At 41.9% G+C, this 21,030-nt stretch overlaps 1 protein-coding gene across 2 annotated transcripts in view; it reads right to left on the minus strand.

The window, feature by feature from the left end:
• Positions 1–4,470: 4,470 nt before the first annotated feature.
• The window catches only part of trim36 (tripartite motif containing 36), a gene marked incomplete at its 5' end in the record, with an annotated part of 30,440 nt that continues 13,880 nt past the window's right edge, over positions 4,471–21,030 (minus strand). The window contains 9 exons of one of the 2 annotated variants that reach the window (XM_080004485.1): positions 4,471–7,066; positions 9,767–9,880; positions 10,521–10,704; positions 13,319–13,524; positions 13,639–13,756; positions 18,159–18,280; positions 19,461–19,576; positions 19,704–19,841; positions 20,405–20,500. In XM_080004485.1, the coding sequence (XP_079860611.1) occupies positions 6,703–7,066; positions 9,767–9,880; positions 10,521–10,704; positions 13,319–13,524; positions 13,639–13,756; positions 18,159–18,280; positions 19,461–19,576; positions 19,704–19,841; positions 20,405–20,500 (1,458 nt within the window). In that variant the 3' untranslated portion in view covers positions 4,471–6,702. Of the gene's footprint in view, positions 7,067–9,766; positions 9,881–10,520; positions 10,705–13,318; positions 13,525–13,634; positions 13,757–18,158; positions 18,281–19,460; positions 19,577–19,703; positions 19,842–20,404; positions 20,501–21,030 lie in introns of both variants that reach the window. The other variant, XM_080004486.1, reaches the window with a different exon arrangement.

Below are 21,030 nucleotides of genomic sequence, written 5' to 3' on the forward strand. Positions count from 1 at the left end.
AAAACGTGTTTGAACGGTCCAGCGCAGCGGGGGGATCAGCGCTAGCCGAGCGCGTCAACACCGCTGAAAGCCCCCGATGGCGGGATTCACCTCAAGCGGGGAGGCTTCGGATGGGAGCCGAGGTGTCGCTCCGCAAGCTGCGCTCCACACGCAGAGGTCAGACGGAATAACCTGACCCCCGCGTCCTGGACGTGGACGGGGATCAGCTGGAGGCAGAGGGAGGGAGAGGCGGAGGCGGAGGCGGTGGCGGAGGCGGGGGAGCCTACCTTCAACGCGATCCCAAGGCCGCTCCGCGGAGTCGGCCACCGGCGTTCGCCCCGCAGCCTCTCGCACCGGCGCTGGCGTCGGAGCCCTTCGTCGGAGCGCTCTTCGACCCGGGGAGGAGGAGGAGGAGGAGGAGGAGGAGGGGGGTGGAGGAAAGGAGCGGCGCCGCCACCTTCCTCGCACGGCGGTGACGTGGAGCGTCGCTTCCTCCTTTCAGCCTCTTCCGCGTTGCTGCGCCGGGAACGGGCGTGACGTCACCGCCTCCGCCCGCCCCACGTCCCCCTTCCACAGCGGGTCGACCGCCTGGCCCGGCCAGCCAATCAGCGGCCGTCTCCGTTTAAAGCCTACATAATAATAATAATAATAATAATAATAATAATAACATCACAATGATGATTATAACAAAAACAACAACAACAACAACAATAAATAATGATAATAAAATAATAATAATAATAATAATAATAATAATAATAATAATAATAATATAATAACGATAACAATAAACATAATAACTACAATAATAATAACAATAATATCCTGCTAATAAAACAATAATAATATAATAGCAATAGACATAATAAAATAATAATAATAATAATAATAATAATAATAATAACGATAACAATAAACATAATAACAACTACAATAATAACAACAATAATATCCTGATAATAAAACAATAATAATATAATAACAATAGACATAATAAAATAATAAAATAATAATAATAATAATAATAATAATAATAATAATAATAATAACGATAACAATAAACATAATAACAACTACAATAATAACAACAATAATATCCTGATAATAAAACAATAATAATATAATAGCAATAGACATAATAAAATAATAATAATAATAATAATAACGATAACAATAAACATAATAACAACTACAATAATAACAACAATAATATCATGATAATAAAACAATAATAATATAATAACAATAGACATAATAATAATAATAATAATAATAATAATAATAAATTAATATCATAACAATAATAACTAACATAATAACAACACAAATTATTATTATTAATAATAATAATAATAATAATAATAATATTTTTTAAACGAGGATAATAATCAAATAATGATAATATAATTATAACAATAATAATAATAATAATAATAATAATAATAATATAACGATAACAATAAACATAATAACAACTACAATAATAACAACAATAATATCCTGAAAATGAAACAATAATTATATAATAACAATAGACATAATAAAATAATAATAATATAATAATAACGATAACAATAAACATAATAACAACTACAATAATAACAACAATAATATCCTGATAATAAAACAATAATAATATAATAACAATAGACATAATAAAATAATAATAATAATAATAAAGTAATATCATAACAATAATAACTAGCATAATAACAACAAAAAATATTATTATTAATAATAATAATAATAATAATAATAATAATAATAATAAATAACGAGGATAATAATAAAATAATAATAATATAATTATAACAATAACAATAATAATAATAATAATAATAATAATACTAAAACTAACGTTAAAAAACAATAATAGAAAAATATGAATAATAATACAAAGAATACAAAACAAGGGGTATTTAAATAAATAATGAGTCTCAAGAGACATATACTGTACCATTGGTAGGCTTGGCTTTCTAGTTTTGAATACCCTCATGTAATTGAGTGCAAAGTCTAGGTTGTTATGGAATTTTCTTCTTTTTTTTTTTTTTTTTTTTTTCTTCACCACCAATCTTCTGTACTATTTGTTAAAATGTCAGATGAGTAAATGTATTTCCAGTCAAGTTTTCTCTAATATTCGTATTGTCCTTAAAGCTGCTACAGTTCTAACAAAGACTAAAAAATTTAATTCACATGCCACTTTAAATGCACATATCTGTACATACATAGGCATATTCCTTCTATCTATTCCATTTTATTTCAATTTATTTTATTGTATTTTATTCTATATATTTTTATCTTATTCTACAAGTATTCAACTTACTGTATTACGTTTTAGGAGTCAGTTAGTCGGTCTATTAGAAAGGAATTTTCTACTTTTATTTTTTTTCCTAGGACATATTGTGTGCTATCACCGGGTGCGTTGCATTACATTTCACTGCATATATGTATGAAAGTATGTATATGTATGTGACAAATAAAAATCTTGAATCTTGAATCTTGAAATCTGCGCGTATCACACCAATTCTCAGGTCTCTGCACTGGCTTCCGGTGTTTCAAATGGATTTTAAGAGCTGCTGCTTGTTTGTAAATTGCTCAGTGGCTTGGGGCCAAAATACTGTACATCCTGGATTTGCTTTTCCGATGACCTGCTCAGACCTCTTAGGTCACCTGGGGCCGGTCTACTAACTCCACCTCGAGTAAAGATGAAGTGAAGCAAAGCCTAGTTATTATGTTACACATTATGGAAAATCGCAGACTTGCCCCCGACTTGCTCCACACTCATAATGTTGCCATGGTATTTCAGTGTATGATAAGCCCTGTTTGCGTTTAACTAACTATATTTCTTATTTATTTCTGTGATTTTATGTCTTTTCATCAGTTTCCTTTTGTTTTTTGTATTATTCTACTGCCTATATACGTGCCCTTGTAAATAAAAAGTGCTTTTTAAATCAACTTCCCTTGAATTGCCTAGAACAGGTTCCAAGATCACATTTAATGTGTTAAAATTAAACAAATACAGACCTCCGTCATTGAACAAATGAAATGAAATGCCATTCTTAATGTGATATTGTTTTGCTTCTCCAAATGCAATGACTTTTTTCCACCCGTGTAGGCGTCAGGGGACGCAAACTGCTCAAATATCGGCTAATTAAAGTAAATCACATTCCCTTCTTGATATAACTTAGAAGCTTTTGGGGTATTACACTATAGTTGCCAATACTTTTAACCTGTGGTCTCCTCATAAGAAAACCCTGAGAACTCCACGTAATCCCAATGCAGTATATTTCAATGGTTGGATCAGCCATTGTGTCGTTTAGCTAAAAGTATTGGAGATAAAATATAAATATAAAATATAAAACATATAGTGATTGCTCAGGTTGAGTACGTAATTAGGACAATCAGACTTAGATTTTAAAAACACACCGCCGTTTTATTTGATAGAGGCTTCAAACTAAAATTAAATAGCATTTCCAGGAGTCCGAACAGAGGGCAGACATTACTTGTATGTTTACATCCTTTTTAGGTTCACTACATTAACAGGAAGTCACCACACTTTGTATATATATATATACACACAAACACACACACACACACACACACACACACCATCCAAATACACTTTTAGAAAACAAAAAAAAACAACGGTGAAAGTACATCATTACAGCTGTGAGAAACATGACGTTTGTGAGAGTCAAGTATTTTTATGAAGGTAAAGCTGCATTTGTTTTCTTTTTCTTTTAACTCTAGTTCTATCAAGTAGAGGCAAATTCAAGACAACAGTTTTAACTACGAACTAGTGGCAATGCAAAGTGTCTGAACATCCTGTACGGCTGTCGACAAACTTCATTTTTTATTTTTTTTTTTTTTTTTAATCCTGCAAGTTCTAATGTCTACTTCATATTGCACGCACCGATTTAACTAACCACACGTATTCCCGCAAAGCCAAACCTATTACCGACATGCTGCGGGGTTCTAAAATGCTAACTTGAACTTTGATTGGTAGCCAGCCATTAGAATATTTGGTTTAATTTACTAGAGAAAAGCAGGATGCAGGAGTAGGATGACCCCCTCCCCCCACCAAAAGCTATTTCCTCAAGTAAGTTGTGCCGCTAATATTAGAAAGCTCCTATGATAGTAGTAAATAGTAAATAATAGTAGTTATAATAATAATTCATGCCTAGTGACATAAAGAGAAACAACCCCAAATAGACATTCAGTTGTTTCTGTCATTAACAGTGTTACATTCAGTGATGTTAAAAAGCCCCTGAACCTGCCTCACCTATTCATAAGTGCATAGACTTGATTTAAAAAGGTGTTTGAACAGTCACTTATTGAAATACAGGTACTGCGGTTCAGTTCAAGCCTTGTGTGTGGAGGGAAATAATAATAATAGTAATAATAATAATAATAACTACTGACAGGTCAATAATGTCACCGAAAACATCCGTCTTGGTTTAGGATTGTAGGATTTCTCTCTGAAGCTGCACATAAGAGCATGACTTTATTAAAGTTTTTCCCCAGAACAAAATGAATTCAGCTGAATCAAATGCGCATTAAAGTTGACAAAAGGATAAAAAGAAAAAGTGACACCAAAACACCACAAATATGAGGAGAAATGTCATCTCTACCGGTTTAAAAATATACTCTCGACGAAAGGCAGTTGCAATACCATCTAACTTGCTTAGCTACAAGACATATTCACCAAAAAAATAAAATTAATAATCAACATGCGCAATCTCTCTTTATCTTACTTTCACCCTTGGAGTTAAACAAATATCCAACAATATAAACATATGCACTTTATATCACTGACAGTACACCCTCAACTACATCCATATATGCACATAGAAAGAAAAAAAAATTAAATCTCTGCTTACTAATAGATTTAAGAAAGGGATGAGAAATGGAATTTACATGATGAACAAAAGTTGAAAAATAACCCCAGTATGTTACGAGTGTAAGGTGTGAGAGGAAAGGTACAGGAGTGAAAGGTTTTCCAGGGCTGACAGACAGAGGTAGGTAGTAATCTGGGCCCCAAATGTATTTGTTTTGGAGCCCAGAAACCTGAGAAAACACACACAGCTATTACCTTACCCCCCACAATACATAAACCAACATGCCCGTGTGCGCACTCGTAGACGCAGAAAGCCAGGGCGGCTCCCTGCGGAACGCTTCACCTCGTCTGCTCCGTCAGGTTTAAAGATCTGCGCTGATTGGACAAGGCCAATCAAACCCCTTATATAATGTTTGTCTCCAATAACCCCGAGGCGCCGCCTCGTCTGCTGCGTGTCCGAAAAACCACATACTGAAGTGTGCATTGTGTGATAGCTCTTGTATGGTGAGAACTTTAACCCTTTAATTCTTTGAACTGTAAACTTTTGCATTAGTGCAGAAATTGAGTGAATGAAATCGTTCCGTGGCTCACGGAAAAAAAAATAAAATAAAATAAAAAGCACAGCGTGGACCCGGTGTCTGGATCGTTGTTTGTAAGCGTACTGGAAGAGAACATTCGGTGCTGCTGTATCAGAGTGCAAACATTGAGAGAACCGTAAATCAGAGAGTAACCTCAACCTGGTTTCATGACGCAGCGATATTAGTGACGGCCAAAGGCTTTTTCGACGGTCGAAAAAAAAATACAGTGAGACGGCGAGACAAAGTGTGAATTATGTCATCTAAAGTGACGTGAACCAACTAGGTAGTGATCAGTTTTGATTGTGAGTATATCGATGTGCAACGAGAAATTCCCAAAGAGAAATGTGCAAAAAACAGCTAGACACACTTGTGAACATCAGTTGCAAACGACTAATGTTGTCCGTGATAAGTGGACAAAAACGAGTGACTAGGACACGCAAAAAACTAGTAACTGGATGGTTTAGTGCTCAAACTGTGCCCTCTAATAACCCACACGCATTAGTTGATAGTTATGTTCCATTATGATTGTGTAGTACACTCAACATATATTTATACACACACACACACACACACACACACACACACACACACACACACACACACACACACACACACACACACACACACACACACACACACACACACACACACACACACACACACACACACACACACACACACACACGCTTAAGTAAACCAAGTGACCACATTCCCAAAAAGAAGACACCAAGGCACTAGCTTCCAAGTTTCTACAAGGCTCTTCAGGTCGTCCAGTGTTACGTGACCTGTGCTGCTACTTGGAGACTGAGAGCCACTCCAAAAACAAGCCAGAGTGACAAAAACAAAACAGTGAATGTGAATTAATCCCGACCACAAAAAAAAACAAAACAAAAAAAAAAAAACCCACATTAGATCTGCTAAAATAAATGTAACCCTTATCTGGAAGGCTTTTTTAAAAATGTTGTTATAAGAATAAAATAAGAAAAAGGAACGCAACTTTGATGACAGGAGAAGAGCTTCCGCTCCAAGTCCTTCAACCGCAGCTTGGTGACGATCCAGAGACTTTGAGCGGAGAGGGTCTCACCACACCTAGAACGACTTCTCCATAGCTTTGAATGTGAAACTAAAACTCCACGCCTAGTGTTATGCGTCGGCCTCGTGTCCCGTTACGGCTCTGAATCAATCTCCCGGATGTCAGTCCTTTACAGAAGCCGGTCTCACATTAGCACCCTCTAGTGATAAGACATACGACATATCGGATTCGAACCCGGACATTTTAAAAAAAGGTCCTGGCTCCGCAATATTGTCCTAGAAGGTCAGCCTCTTGGCCGTGATGAACTCCTCCAGCTGGACCTTTCCGCTGCCCATGAGGCCGAAGGCGGGGTACATGGTTCCGGAGCAGTCCACCTGCCTCTCGTAAAGGCACCTCATGGTGTCGGCGTCGTAGAAATACACGCGGCCCGCGTCGTAGTCCAGACACACGCCCACGCGCTGAGGCATGGGCAGCACGCGGCTGACGGGGTCGGCGGAGCAGGCGGTTGCCGTGGAGACGGAGGACGAGGCCTTGGGGATGAAGAGTTTGCCCATGCCGAGGGTGAGGAGGGTGAAGGGCTGGGAGAGCTCGTAGCATGCGTCCTCGCTGCCGCTGTCGTGGCCGCTGTCGTGGTCGTACCTGAGCAGGTGGACAGATCACATGACAAAAATAAATCAATTGTATAAGGTGTGTAATAGTATAACAGAGCAAGCGTATAACAGTGTATAACAGTGTCAGAGTATAATAGTGCAAAAGTATAATAGTGTATAATAGTGCGAGTGTATAATAGTGTATAACAGTGAGAAAGTATAATAGTGTATAATATACAAACGTATAATGTTGTATAACAGTGTGCGAGAATAATAGTGTAAGAGTATAATAGTGTATGACAGTATGAGAGTATAATATTGTGAAAATGAAAGTATAATAGTGTATAACAGTATTAGACTATAATAGTGTATAACAGTGTGAAAGTATAACAGTGTATAATAGCGCAAGCGTATAATAGCGTATAACAGTGAGAGAGTATAGTGTATAATAGTGCGAGAGCATAAATAATACAAGCGTGAACAGTGTGAGTGTATAATATGTATAACAGTGTGAGTATAGTAGTGTATAACAGTGTAAGAATATAGTGTATAACAGTGTAAGAATATAGCGTATAACAGTGTAAGAATATAGCGTATAACAGTGTAAGAATATAGCGTATAACAGTGTGAGTATATAGCGTATAACAGTGTGAGTATATAGTGTATAACAGTGTGAGTATATAGTGTATAACAGTGTGAGTATATAGTGTATAACAGTGTGAGTATATAGTGTATAACAGTGTGAGTATATAGTGTATAACAGTGTGAGTATGTAGTGTATAACTGAGTATAATAATGTATAACAGTGAGAGTATTATAGTGTAGAACAGTGGGTATAGTAGGTATTAGAGTAAGAGTATAGTGTAAGTGTAATAGTGTATAATAGTGCAAGAGCATAATAGTGTAAGCATATAATAGTGTATAACAGTGTGAGTATAATAGCGAGAGAGTATAATAGTGTATAATAGTGCAAGAGTACAATAGTGTATAAAAGTATGAGATTATAATAGTGCGAGAGTGTAGATATGCAAAAGTGTATAATAGTGCAAGCGAATAATAGTGTATAATAGTGTAAGAGTATAATAGTGCAAACGTATAATAGTGTGAGAGTATAATAGCACGAAACTATAATAGTGTATAACAGTGTGAGAGTATAATAGTGCAAACGTATAATACTGTATAACCGTGTGCGAGTATAATGGTGTAAAAGTATAATGGTGTATAACAGTATGAGAGTATATACTGCAAAAGTATAATCATGTATAATAGTGTAAGAGTATAAATGTGTATAAGAGTATTAGAGTATAGTATATAACAGTGTGAGAGTATAATAGTGTGAGAGTATAATAGTGTATAATAGCGAAAGCATGTAATAGTGTATAACAATGCGAGAGTATTATAGTGCAAGCGTATAATAGTGTAGAACAGGATAAGAGTTTATACTGAGTATAAGAGTATAATAGTGAGAATATGATAATGTATAACAATGTGAGTATAATAATGTGTAATAGTGTAAGAGTATTAGCGTATAACAGAGTATAATGTATAACAGGGTGAGAGTATAATAGTGTATAACAGAGTGAGAGTAAAATAATGTATAATACTGTAACAGTATGATAGTATATAACAGAGTATAATAATGTATAACAGGGTGAGAGTATAATAGTGTATAACAGTGTGAGAGTAAAATAATGTATAATACTGTAAGAGTATGATAGTGTATTACAGTGAGAGTATATTAGTGTGAGTATAATAGTGTATAACAGTACGCGAGTATAATAGTGTGAGTATATAATAGTGCGAGAGCATAAATAATGCAAATGTATAATAGTGTATAACAGCGTGAGAGTACAATAGTGTAAGAGTATAACAGTGTATAACAGTGTGAGAGTGTAATGTATAACAGCGTGAAAGTATAGTAGTGTAAGCGCATAGTGTATAACGGTGAGAGTATAATAGTGTAAGAGTATAGTAGTGTATAACAGTGAGAAAATAATAGTGTATAACAGTGAGAGAGTATATAGTGTATAACAGTGATTATAATAATGTATAACTGTGTGAGAGTAAAATAGTGCAGAACAGTGAGAGAATAAAAATGTATAACAGTGAGAGTATAATAATGTATAACAGAGTGCAATAGTGTATAACAGTGAGAGTATGATAGTGTATAAGAGTGAGAGTATGATAGTGTATAACAGTGTGAGAGTATAAGAGTATAATAGTGTATAGTTCAAGAGATTAATAGCATAAGAGTAGCATAGTATATTTTGACTGTCACCCAGATGAATTCGGTACTTTTAACATTGCGCTATAGAATGTTAATTCAGGTAAATCTACTTCATTAAAAACCAACTGTTGTGGTGCAAATGGCTGTTTGTACATCAGTAGATTACTTGTCACCCAGTGGGCTGTACATTATGCAAGTGCTAGAAAACAAGCCATTATATAGGAAGATAATGTTTCCTTACATGCTTTTGTGCAAGTTTATCCCGTTACAAAGACTTTGTCAGGAAGTAAGCCGGGTTAATACCAGGTCTCTTACATCACAGGATTAGGCGTGAGTCAACCATACTCAAGCCTGGGGGGGTTTCTGGGTGAGTGTGTGATTTCGTCTGTGCATGTGGCTGTTGTGTTGAGGAAGGGCGGTGTCCATGTCTGAACGTATGGTCGTATTTGTGAAGATTGACGATTTCGGCTAAATTTCTCTCCGTGGCCTGATATGGTCCTGATGTTGGCTGCCGTTGCTCACCTGGGGCTGCTGGTGTCTCTGGGGTTGTGGAACCATTCCAGCAGCTTAGAGTCTGAGGCCACGCCCACTTTAACCAGGTAAGAGTGAGGATCTACCCGAAACGCCCAGAAGTGCCTGGAAAACAGATCAGTGGGACTTTGATTTAAAGATGAAAACATGAAAAAAAAAAAAACTTCTAAGAACTGATGTAAAAAAAAAAAAAAAAATTTTTTTTTTTAAATAAAGAAGAAGAAATGAGCAATCGTAGAGGAAATATTTTAATATCTTTATCGAGCTTAGAACTCAAAATCCCCAAAATTAGCCATCTTATTTTAATTGGGAATAAAATAAAGTAATAATTATGCTCTAGGGCTCTCATGATTGTCATACAAATAATTTTCAGACAACTACATTGCCTTTTTCTTCACTTTGTGTGGAAATGTGTGTGATTACACTGTTACAGTATGTGATAGTGTAATAGAAACAGAAAAAACAGAAACAGAAACAGTTAATGTCTAATAAGACATTTCCCTCAACACAAGCGACGGAAATACACGGAATTTTTCTTTTGTATACGTTTCAACATTTCCTATATTGACATGAAATTCCCCTGACATTTGGATCAAAACATATAATTATGGAGTCTAATGATTTTCACTAAGTGACTGCGATCAGCTCAAAAAAAAAAAAAAAAAAAAAAAAAAAAAAAAAAAATTCACGCCAGCACTGACTTTGAAACAGCTGTATTTCTGGGCACAGCACGTCCGGCGCCTACCTCCCCTGAGTGATCCCCATGTCTCCGATGATGTAGTCCAGGCCAATGTAGCTGCCGGTCTGCACGCGCTCGGCGGCGAGCAGGAAGGCCATGCCGGCCACGCTCTCCACGCTGTCGCGCCGCTTACTCAGCAGGAGCCGCTCGGCGCTGAAGCCACACTTGTCGTTGAAGAGGAAGCCAAACGCTGTGGAGGCGGAGGGACGGGAAGAGGAGGATGAATGATGAGGGGGCAAATAAGAAAAGATGAGTGAGAGGCGAAGACGAGGAAAACACGGGGTAAAGCGGGCGGACGCGGACGCGGACACACACACACACACACACACACACACACACACACACACACACACACACACACACACACACACACACACACACACACACACACACACACACACACACACACACACACACACAAATGTTAAACAGCACCACAAGAGGGCGCCGTGGCGCATATTTTCAGTGCGAAATTGAGCTGCGGGGAAGCCCAGTTTCAAGGCATCTTGCATGTGCTCCTCACACCCTTGAAGGCCCATTACGTCACTCCTTACTCATGCGCCTGGGTCGTGTACCTCATCCGTATGGAATTAAAAATAGTTTCTGGGACATAAGCCCTCATTAGCATCGCACAGAAAACATGTAGGCCAATAGGTCCAAGCTGCTCCCTCAAGCAGCCGCGTGCCGTCTGGGGGGAGGGGTCGCACGGGGGAAGACCACGCATCTCACGCACAGAGGTTGCTCACGGCAACTGGGGCATAACAGAACCCATGACAGCTGGATCCGGTCGCTTATCGCGTGCACAAAGTGAGGCGGCGCTCGTTCCATGTGGGGGAAGCATATTACAGGTCACTAACAAAAGCGCATCATCGGGAGCGGCCTGCGGCGCCCGCGTTAGGGAAGCGCACCGGCCGACGAGCTCGGCACCTAATTACATAGTCGTCGCTCTGCGGAGAAGTTCGGGCTGTCGTGCGATATTACATCCCGAATTGCACCGGCGTGTGAAATTAAATCCCAAAACAACAAATGCTGGGCGGTCAACAGGGAACGCTCTCTGGGCAAAAAAAAGGCACACTGGCTGCAACACCCCAAACACGGCTACGAAGCGGCCTCGGAGCCGGCACCACGTCGTTCACGGCGGGATCCAGCGCACGGGCGTCCATTGTCCGGAAGCCACCGTTGTCCCCCCCCACCCCACCCACCCACCCACCCACATCCTGTTCCACGTCGGCTCGCGTCGCCCGTTTGTGATTGTTGTGTTTTGAGATTTCTCCTCTTGGGCTCCTTTCGCCCCGGCACCAAAAATTCCACCTCATTGCTGATGCGCAGCGAATCCATCCTGTCGCTCCGCCGTGAGACACAGAGCACAGGAATGTGGAAGCGCCAAGCAAAACACCGAAAGGAAGAGCCGGCCATATCATATCAGGGGGCCAGCGTCCCACACAAACCAGGATGACTGGCCTTAATGCAATGGTTTTAATGCAATTTTCCCCGCGGCGTTTAGTTTGGTTTGGTTTCCGGGCAGAGAAACGAAACAAAAAAAGTCCAGTAAATGCTGTGTGTAAGGATGTGTTCAGGAAACTGCATCAAAACTGAACAAAATCGGAAAACTGATTTGAGAATTAATCATCCTATGCATTTATGGATAATGCATTTCTAAGTTTATGTAAAATGAGAGTAGCCCAGCATAGACGGGCTCTGTAGGGAATCAGCGTGAGGGTGAATATAAGGGTAGGAGTGAAGTTGAACAGAATTTTGATGAGTTCATCAGAAAGGATTTGAACCAGATCCAACGAGGGTCCAACTGTCGAGCTTAAAAAGTCAGGGACAGATGCAAATTAAACTACTGCAGACGACCGTTATGAGTGTGTGAGAGTGTGTGTGTTAGTGGGGGGGGGGGGCAAACAGCCTAAACACAAACTAACAATGGTGGTCTCGGCTGTCTGAAGCCCCAAAAAGTGTTGCCAGGGTGATTAGCTGAAAAATAGCAGGGACTGGAGGTGGTGCTTCAGTAATCGTCGCCAGCTTTGAGGTTTAAAAAAAAAAAAAAACTAAAAAAAAAAAAAAAAAAAAAAACAACACAGAGTCTGTCGTTCGGTCGCCGTCCAGAAATTTGGCTCAGAGGGGCAGAGAGGGACCCAAGGGAGGCCCCGGGAGAGGGAACGGCGACTATAATAGAAGCATGGTCTACTGGTGCAGATCAGGGAGTTTTCTTGAGGAAACAATTACCCAAGAATAAATATTTAAGATGAATATTTTCTGGAATACCAACTATTCTCTTTTCAATTTAAATAACAAGAACTAACATTATTCTTGTTAGTTTATTTTATATTGTCATTTTTTTAATTTACTGAATATTGACATTTGTTTTATATTTTAATAAATTATTTAGGCCTATTGCGAAATTTCTAAGTCAATTTTCTTTGGTCTATTGCGAATTGTTCTACTTTATAAGCAATTTTTAGGTGAATTGCATATTTCCATTTTTTCTACTATTACTGTCTGTTTTTGGATGCAAGTTGCTGTGGCAGCAATTTCCCTCTGGAGTTGAATAGGTTAGATAGTTAACTAGTTAAGCTGAACAGTGGCAATTGAAATCAGCAGTATTATTTAACCATCTGAGCTCTGAAATGTATCTACCCACTCTTATTTTCTTCCTTAATTCCCATGAACAAACTTTTTTTTTTAGCCATTTTGCGGAACAATAACTAAAAGTTTTGAATTCCCATTTCTTTCTCCAATATTGACTCCTCTGCTCATGTCTCCGTCCTCCCTTCTAAACCCCTGGGTGTCGCCACGCTCACCGGGGGCGGGCGGAGTGTGCAGGGTGACCTCGGGGCTGTAGGGGCTGAACATGGAGTTGCGGCAGCTCCGCACCCGGAAGGCGTACAGGCTGTCGGGCTCCAGGTCGCACAGCACGGTGCTCGGGCCGTAGATCGGCTCCGTCGCCCTCCAGGCCCCCGCCCCCTCGCCATCCTCCTGGGTGGGAGACAAGCTCGGGCCTCCCAGTCTGGGGGGGGGGGGGGGGGGAGAGAGAGAGCATGTGGTCAGTTCGGTTCTATTCATACAGTCCCTCAGCTGTGTGTGTGTGTGTGTGTGTGTGTGTGTGTGTGTGTGTGCCAACCTGTGGTACTCCAGGACCTGGTGGTCTGTGGGGAGGTGGTCTTCAGAGAGCCTCCAGCCGATGGTGGCCTCATTGTAAACTCTGCTGCATGACAGGTCAATCAGAGGAGGGTCTGGGACTGAGGGCGGGTGGGAAAAAGTGGAACAAAAGAGGGAAAGATCAGTTAAAACGAGGAGCCCATTGGGCCAAAGCACATCAAGACGACCATTCCAGAGAATTTTCCGCCAGCTTGGTTTGGTCCAGGCAACCGGGACCCCTGAAAACGTGCAGATATAAATAAAGCTCCGGATAATTTGCCAAACCGAAGAAACCCCCCCTCGTCCCATCACGGCTTCACAGCGTGGTCGTATGCAAGCGAACGCGGACGTGGTTGGCCACATTATTTGGATGTATCCGAGCCATTGACGCAGGACTCATACGGACCGCTTTGCATAATGGAGGCTGTGGAGCGGTTCCTGCGTAGATGCACTTTGTCAACATCCCAACCCCCCCACCGCTCCGTCCATGGCGGCTGCACTTTCTTGCTTTATGCTTCTCCCTTTTCACCCCCCCCGACTCCATTACCGTCCCATTCACCGCTCCTCTCCACCCCTTTCTTTGCCCACCCCCCCCCCACCCAAGTCCTTGATTATTATTCTCCCTATTCGGACCTCATTAAGCATCGTGCGCTACAGCTGCAGCTTTGCAATCTTTCTTTCGGTTGCCGGGCAGATTTCTTTGTGTTTCAATCCGGTGGTTTGTCCTCTCTGATCCTCCTGCGTTTTCCCTAAAATTACCTTCCCTCTCTGGGCCGGGGTGGGGGGGTGGGGTGGGGTGTGGGGAGACAGACTCGTTGGAGACAGAATCCCATTAATGCACACCATGTAGGTCCTCGTGCCCTTTACTGCACAAAGCAGCAGCCCACTTTCCGTCGCTGCCTCATTTTCTTCCTTTCAAATCAAATTAGCCTCATTCTCTATATGCTTTGGTTACAAGCGTTCACTGGTGTGACATCATTGACCCCCCCCAGCCTGTCTCCAGTTAGATCCAGTTCTCTTCTTCCTTCCTCGTCCCGGGAACAGACGCATGTTCTCTCGCCGTCGAGCGCTCCGTCGAAAGTCGCTTCTGGAAAGAAAACTAGGCGTCCCCGCTTTCACGCACCCGCAGCTTTTCCTGAATTGGAACGTTGCAAAAGCACTTCGGGTGGAATCGTGACGCGCTGAGGGGTCCTCCCCTGCTCGGGGAGGCTCCCGCCAGACAGAGCGCTCGTCCGAGGCCGATGTACGACTGGAACGCTCCCTTGTTCTTCCCCCTTTGCACTTTCACATCTCTCCAATGACATCACCCGCTTTCCTCCAGCGAGTACGAGGGAAGGCTCGGGGCAAAATGAAAAGGGCATTTCCAAAAGAAAAAACCGGAGGGTTCAAAGTGGAGCATCTGCGGAAAGATTTTGGGGGAGCGTAAAGTTCGCCGCGTTCCCGGCGTGACCCTCACAACCCAGACCCCTGTTCACGATCCATCCAGGGATTAGAGAGAGGAACCTTCCGTTTGGACATGGCATTTACGCCACACTACGCAGACTGTTGCAGGCGGGAAGAGAAACCGGCCCCGAGGTCGGGGAGGAAGGATTCGCCGGGGGTTGGGGGAATCGGGGGAACAAATACCCCCGTTATGTGTGAAAGGGGAAAAAGACGGCTGAGAACAAGACATCTGAGCGGTCGGGCCGACGGACAATAGCTCCTTTGATATCACCTCCTCAGGGAAAACGTGATCGTGGCCAAAAGTTGTTGGATCAGCTGGATCATTATGATGAAACACCAACACTGGGATTTATTCACTTGTGAGACAGTAAGGACGGAGGTGCCCGACTTCCACCTGCCGGAGCAGCAAAGCCTCAATTCGATTACGTTCTAAATGCCTCTGCAGTGTCTAAACAGCCATAATAAATGTACCTTTAGCCCCGGGGCACACAAGGAGTGCACCGCTTTCCTCCCTCCAGCCGTTCAGAGTGAGTCCAGTCATCAATACATCCATCCCTGCCACCGGGACGCTGCGGGCAGCACTTTCCATAAAGGGCTCGACGGCCATTAGTTTAAAGCTCATTTCCCGACACACACACACACACACACACACACACACACACACACACACACACACACACACACACACACACACACACACACACACACACACACACACACACACACACACACACACACACACACACACACACACACACACACACCCACACCCACCCCCCGTCTGGTCCGATCCCACAGAAGAGCTACTGTAGCACAAATTGCTGAAAAAGTTAATGCTGCTATGATAGAAAGGTGTCAGAACACACAGTGCATCACAGCTTGCTGTGTATGGGGCTGTGTAGCTGCAGACCGGTCAGAGTGTCCATGCTGACCCCTGTCCTGGGGTCAGCATGGACCCTGGACCCTGAAGCAAAGGAAGAAGGTGGCCTGGTCTGATGAATCACATTTTCTTCTACATCATGTGGATGGTCGGGGTTAGGGTCCGATCCCATTAAGCATCTGTGGGATGTGCTGGACCAACAAGCCTGATCAATGGGGGCCCCACCTCACAACTTCCAGGGCTTAAAGAATCTGCTGCTAACGTCTTGGTGCCAGATACCACAGGACACCTTCAGAGGTCTAGTGGAGTCCATGCCTCAATGAGTCAGAGCTGTTTTAGCGGCGCAAGGGGGGAGGGGGTTTCAAGCATATGGAGGCATTTTGATATGGCTCATAAATAAATGCATCTCAAATTCTAGAGTTTCCTACTTCAACCTGACACTGGCCAAGACACTCCACATCAAACTGAGTCCAACCACCAAGGGAACGAGGCTTTTGTTGCGTCACATAAGGCTTTTCAGACAGAATGTCTCCCCGAGTCCAGAATTTATTGACTTGGACAAAGGTTCTTTATGTCGGCCCTGCTCCCTCTCCTTCAAAGCCACGGCTTCGAAATGATTCATGAATAAAGTTCAAAAAGGTTCTGACGTCATAAAACAACCGAACACGAAAAACACATCCCAAACTACCACTGCTCCTCCCGGTAGCGTGCTGACGTGTCCTTGAGCAAGACACTTAACAAAACTGGCTCCCTGGGCGCCGCTACATGGCAGCCCACGGACCCTAGATACAGTTCCTCAGTTACTAGGGTGGTAAAATGCAGAGAAATACATTGCGGTGCCTCAGTACTTGTACTCATGATTACATTTAATTAAAAATAAATAAATAAAAAGTATATATATATATAAATATAAATAAATTTAGTCAAATCCAATCTAATAAACTGGTCCAGGATTCCAAAATAAAAATCACATCTAAAAGAGGTCAAATTTAAAATATCATTGTATTAATATTATTATATTTAACTCTGGCTACAATGGGTCATTGAATGGCATTTTTCAGGAGCTGATTGACTGTTTAAGACTTAGTTAGACCTCTAACACAATTGATTGTTTTGATCCTCCTTATCAGTCTTATTTTTATAAACTGTGATGGGGTTTTACAGTGTGCGCAACCGTAGCTTCTGAGTGACTTCAGCAAGTCTATAATCGTGTCAAAGTATTTGAAAATAGTTTGGGGGGTTTTTTGGCGCGTGGAGCGCGAATCTTTAAAAGTGGACGGCGGCCGGGTGTTCCAGCATCATTTTGTGACGGAAATGAGCGAGTCAAATCCAGCCTTGACTACGGTATGCAAAACGTGTGCGTCATACCTGCCTGAAGCATTGGACATTCCAATTCTGATAGACGCACTTCACACAGAAACAAACAAAAAAAATAAAAAAATAAAAGAATTCTCCATGTAATGACCCAATGTGTTCAGAGCAGCGTCTGTCATCACAGACAAGCTGGCAGGCAAAAAACAAACAAAATAAATAAACCGTAAAAATAAGGGGGCGGGAGTTTGCTGCATAGTACATAGTGAACAGGCTCAGCCGCCTGCGCTGGAACCTGTTTTTCCCCCCGTTTAGCAGCAGACACACCCCCTCCCAGCAAAACACGCTGCGGCGGGTCATTTAAATCCTCATCCAATGGCTTAAATTTGCCGCCATGTTTGTATCGCCTGGGGATCGCTTCGTGGTCGTGATCAGAGACGATTGATAAGAGGTGTGACGTCACTGCGTCACAGCAGGTCAGTGGGTTGCTGCTTTTTACGCTGAGACGCGGCTTTTACCAAGTTGGATCTTTCAGTAGGATTTCGCTGACGGTGGAAACTAATTAGCCTAAGTGTTATCTTCAGTTTCTTTTTCAAGCATAAGTAGGTTCTATAAATTAGACTCATATTTGGCATAGTTTTTATCCGGTGTGGATCGACTGCAGCATTTCTTTTTTCTATTCTTCTTTAGTTTTCTCTGTTAGGGTAAAGGTGTCACAGAAATGAATAAAATATAATTAACTGTGATGAAATTCTATTTTGGCTGCTGTGGCGCTCAGAATCCCCCCTCGCAGGAAATTAAAACTCAACCATCCCTACCGGATAATTTGGGAGGGGGAAATCTAAGAACAAGTGAACGTGGCCTCCCACCTCCTCCGAAGCACAACTCTTTGAGCAGCATCTCCTCCCTGGACGTGTCCAGGACAAACTCGTCGAAGCAGGGGTCGGCCGACGGGTGGAAGGTCCGCAGGGACTCTGTCGCCTTCTGGATTCTGCAGAAACACACACACACACCCAGATGATACTCTTGTCGAGGACAGGGTCATTGGCAAAAGAGTTGGAAGGAAAAAAATAATCCAGTGACCCAAAAGCCAAAAAAATGAAGGGTACAAACGTTTATCAATGGGCATCGACCCTCATACATAAGTTACATAATAGTGGACTACAGTAGAATTCCAAAAGTGAGATAGACAAAATGTTAAACATTTGGAAAAGTGTATAAAAATAAATAAATAATATATTTAAAAAAAAAAGTAGAAACCAGTAGAAGTTGTACTGAGGTGGTGAAATGTTCGACAGAAACAGTCGAATAAAACCTTAATATTGTATAGTCTTTTCTCAGAATTCCAATAGAAATTGTTTTTATACGAATGTCATAAAAAAAATTAAAAAAAAACAATTAACCCAAGACCAAAATGATGAAATAAGTAAATAGTTGAATTTGAGTAGGTTATTATTTTGATTTTTTTCACAATTTTAACCAATTGTGGAAAAAAAATCAAAAAACAACTTCTTTTGTGAAGGCAAACCCAGGCCAGTGAAAAACTAAAAACACGCCGAGTGTCCAAAGCCGCTAATGGAGATCAATTAAGCAGGAGCACACCCCCGCAGTCAGCATTAACCCGGCGCGGTGCTGCTCGGGCCTCATCCTCCTGCGGACGGCGGCTGAGCCCGAGGGCACTGAAAACTCCTGAGGCGCCCCCTGCACGCAAACGCACCACCAGATTGATGCTTTCACTACAACGACAAAAACTGAGCAAATCCCTGCGGAGAATTCCACATGGACACGGAGCCAGGAAGGGGAAAGTGTAATTACTGGTTAAAATAATAGTTACTAAGCCGAGTGAAACGCTCTCCCATGCGGCGGTTCAATATGAAGACTATTTAAAGAACTAAAAGACCACACTTTTGTAAACAGCAGTAAAGGAAAAAGAAACATCAAGAGCTTTGAGACTGGCTTTTGAATTAAAAAAAATACCACACACACACACACACACACACACACACACACACACACACACACACACACACACACACACACACACACACACACACACACACACACACACACACACACACACACACACACACACACACACACACACCAAAAAGGCTAAAAAAAAAAAAAAAAAAATGAGTGTCCACACACTCCACGCGTCCCCTATACTTTACCTAGTGTGAAGCTGCTTTGCCGTTTGCACAAAACATGACTGGTCCGTTTCTTTCAGAACCTCCTGAGCGTAGCCCACCAGGCCGCTGTTCTCCAGCATGCCCTGGTACTCCTCCACCTGTTGGGAACAAGGGTCAACGGCAAAGACTTATTATCCGCCATCATCATTTTTTTTTTTGGCTGATCACTGTCTTTCCGAGGGGAAGAGCCTGCTGACGGGCTCATCTGGCATGACCGGCCAGTACCTGGGCCCGGAGCTGGTCCAGGCGACGGCTGCGAGACTGCTCGATGGACCTCAGCATCTCCGACTTCCTCTCCTGCAGGGCTTGGAACAGCCGCTCAAAGTGCTCGTTGGCTTGGCGCTCGGCGATCTGCCCGTTTTCCTGCCGGCAACAAATTACAGCGTGAACCCAGGAACCAGACATTGCAACGTGCGCTCGGCTTATGCCCTCTATGACACGGCCCTGTGCTTGGGTGTTTTGGTTTCCTCATGAAAAGGTTTGTGCAGCTGCATGATATTGCAAAAACCCATCTGAACGGCTACGTCAGCTGTGGGGTAAAAGTAATGGAGGCGGAAGTCAACGAAACGCAAAACAGGACAAACTTGTATTCTTATTTGGTCATTTGCATGTTGTTTGTTTGAATTGCCTTCCTCGGGACTATAATATGCAAATGTTAGGTTTGTGAAATGAAGCCAGCTAGCACATAGTGAACTATAACAACTGAGACAAGAGACCAAATGGCTTTTGCTTTATTAAAACCCATTCATTTGTCATACTTTTTTTTTTAATCAACTTGTACAACCATATGTAGAATGTGTGAGTGGAAAGAACCATTAAAAAAGGTGGTTAAAATACCTTATTTCTCTTAAGGCAACTCAACATGAGCCTATGTGATGATAAAATGTTTTAGTTTGTTTGGGCCATCGCCCGCGCCGCCCTCTCACCTCGGTCTGATTGATCAGCACGTCCAGGTCAGTAATCTGAGTGCGGACCTGGTCCTCTTTGCTGATGAGGTAATGGATACTCTTGGCCAGCTTCTCCTGAGAAAATAATAAATCGGATACGAATCAAGTGAGTTTCCCAGAGTCTGAAACAGATACACCCCTACCGATAAGCAGGGCGAGCAAGAAAAACGTTGACCTTGCGGAAAACATGAACATAAAAGTCAAAGTGGGTCCGAGATTTACTGGATCAAGGGTTAACTGTAAGCTTATCCGGTTCACACTTGGTGCCATTTTTATTTGAGGAAGGAAATGAAAATATCCACGCCAGGTCCCATCTCTGTGCATATGCCTGGTGCATTGCTGCTCCATCACAAACCAAAATGTCTGTAACAGAACACAGCGATTTATAGATTCTGCTGAAATCGGCGCCCTTAAAACCAACACACAAAAATATAGTGTACAAAAGACATAATGTGCCTTTTGTGCAGATCAGTAATCTGTAATAATAAAAGTAATACAATAAAAAAAATAAAAGTAACCCTATATTATAGGGGTTAATTTTATTTATTTATTTTACCAACCGACCTGCAAAACAGCCACCGCCACTTTGCGTATTATCTTGGCTG

The sequence above is a fragment of the Zeus faber genome, assembly GCF_960531495.2.
Source record: "Zeus faber genome assembly, chromosome: 7".
Taxonomy (NCBI): domain Eukaryota; kingdom Metazoa; phylum Chordata; class Actinopteri; order Zeiformes; family Zeidae; genus Zeus; species Zeus faber.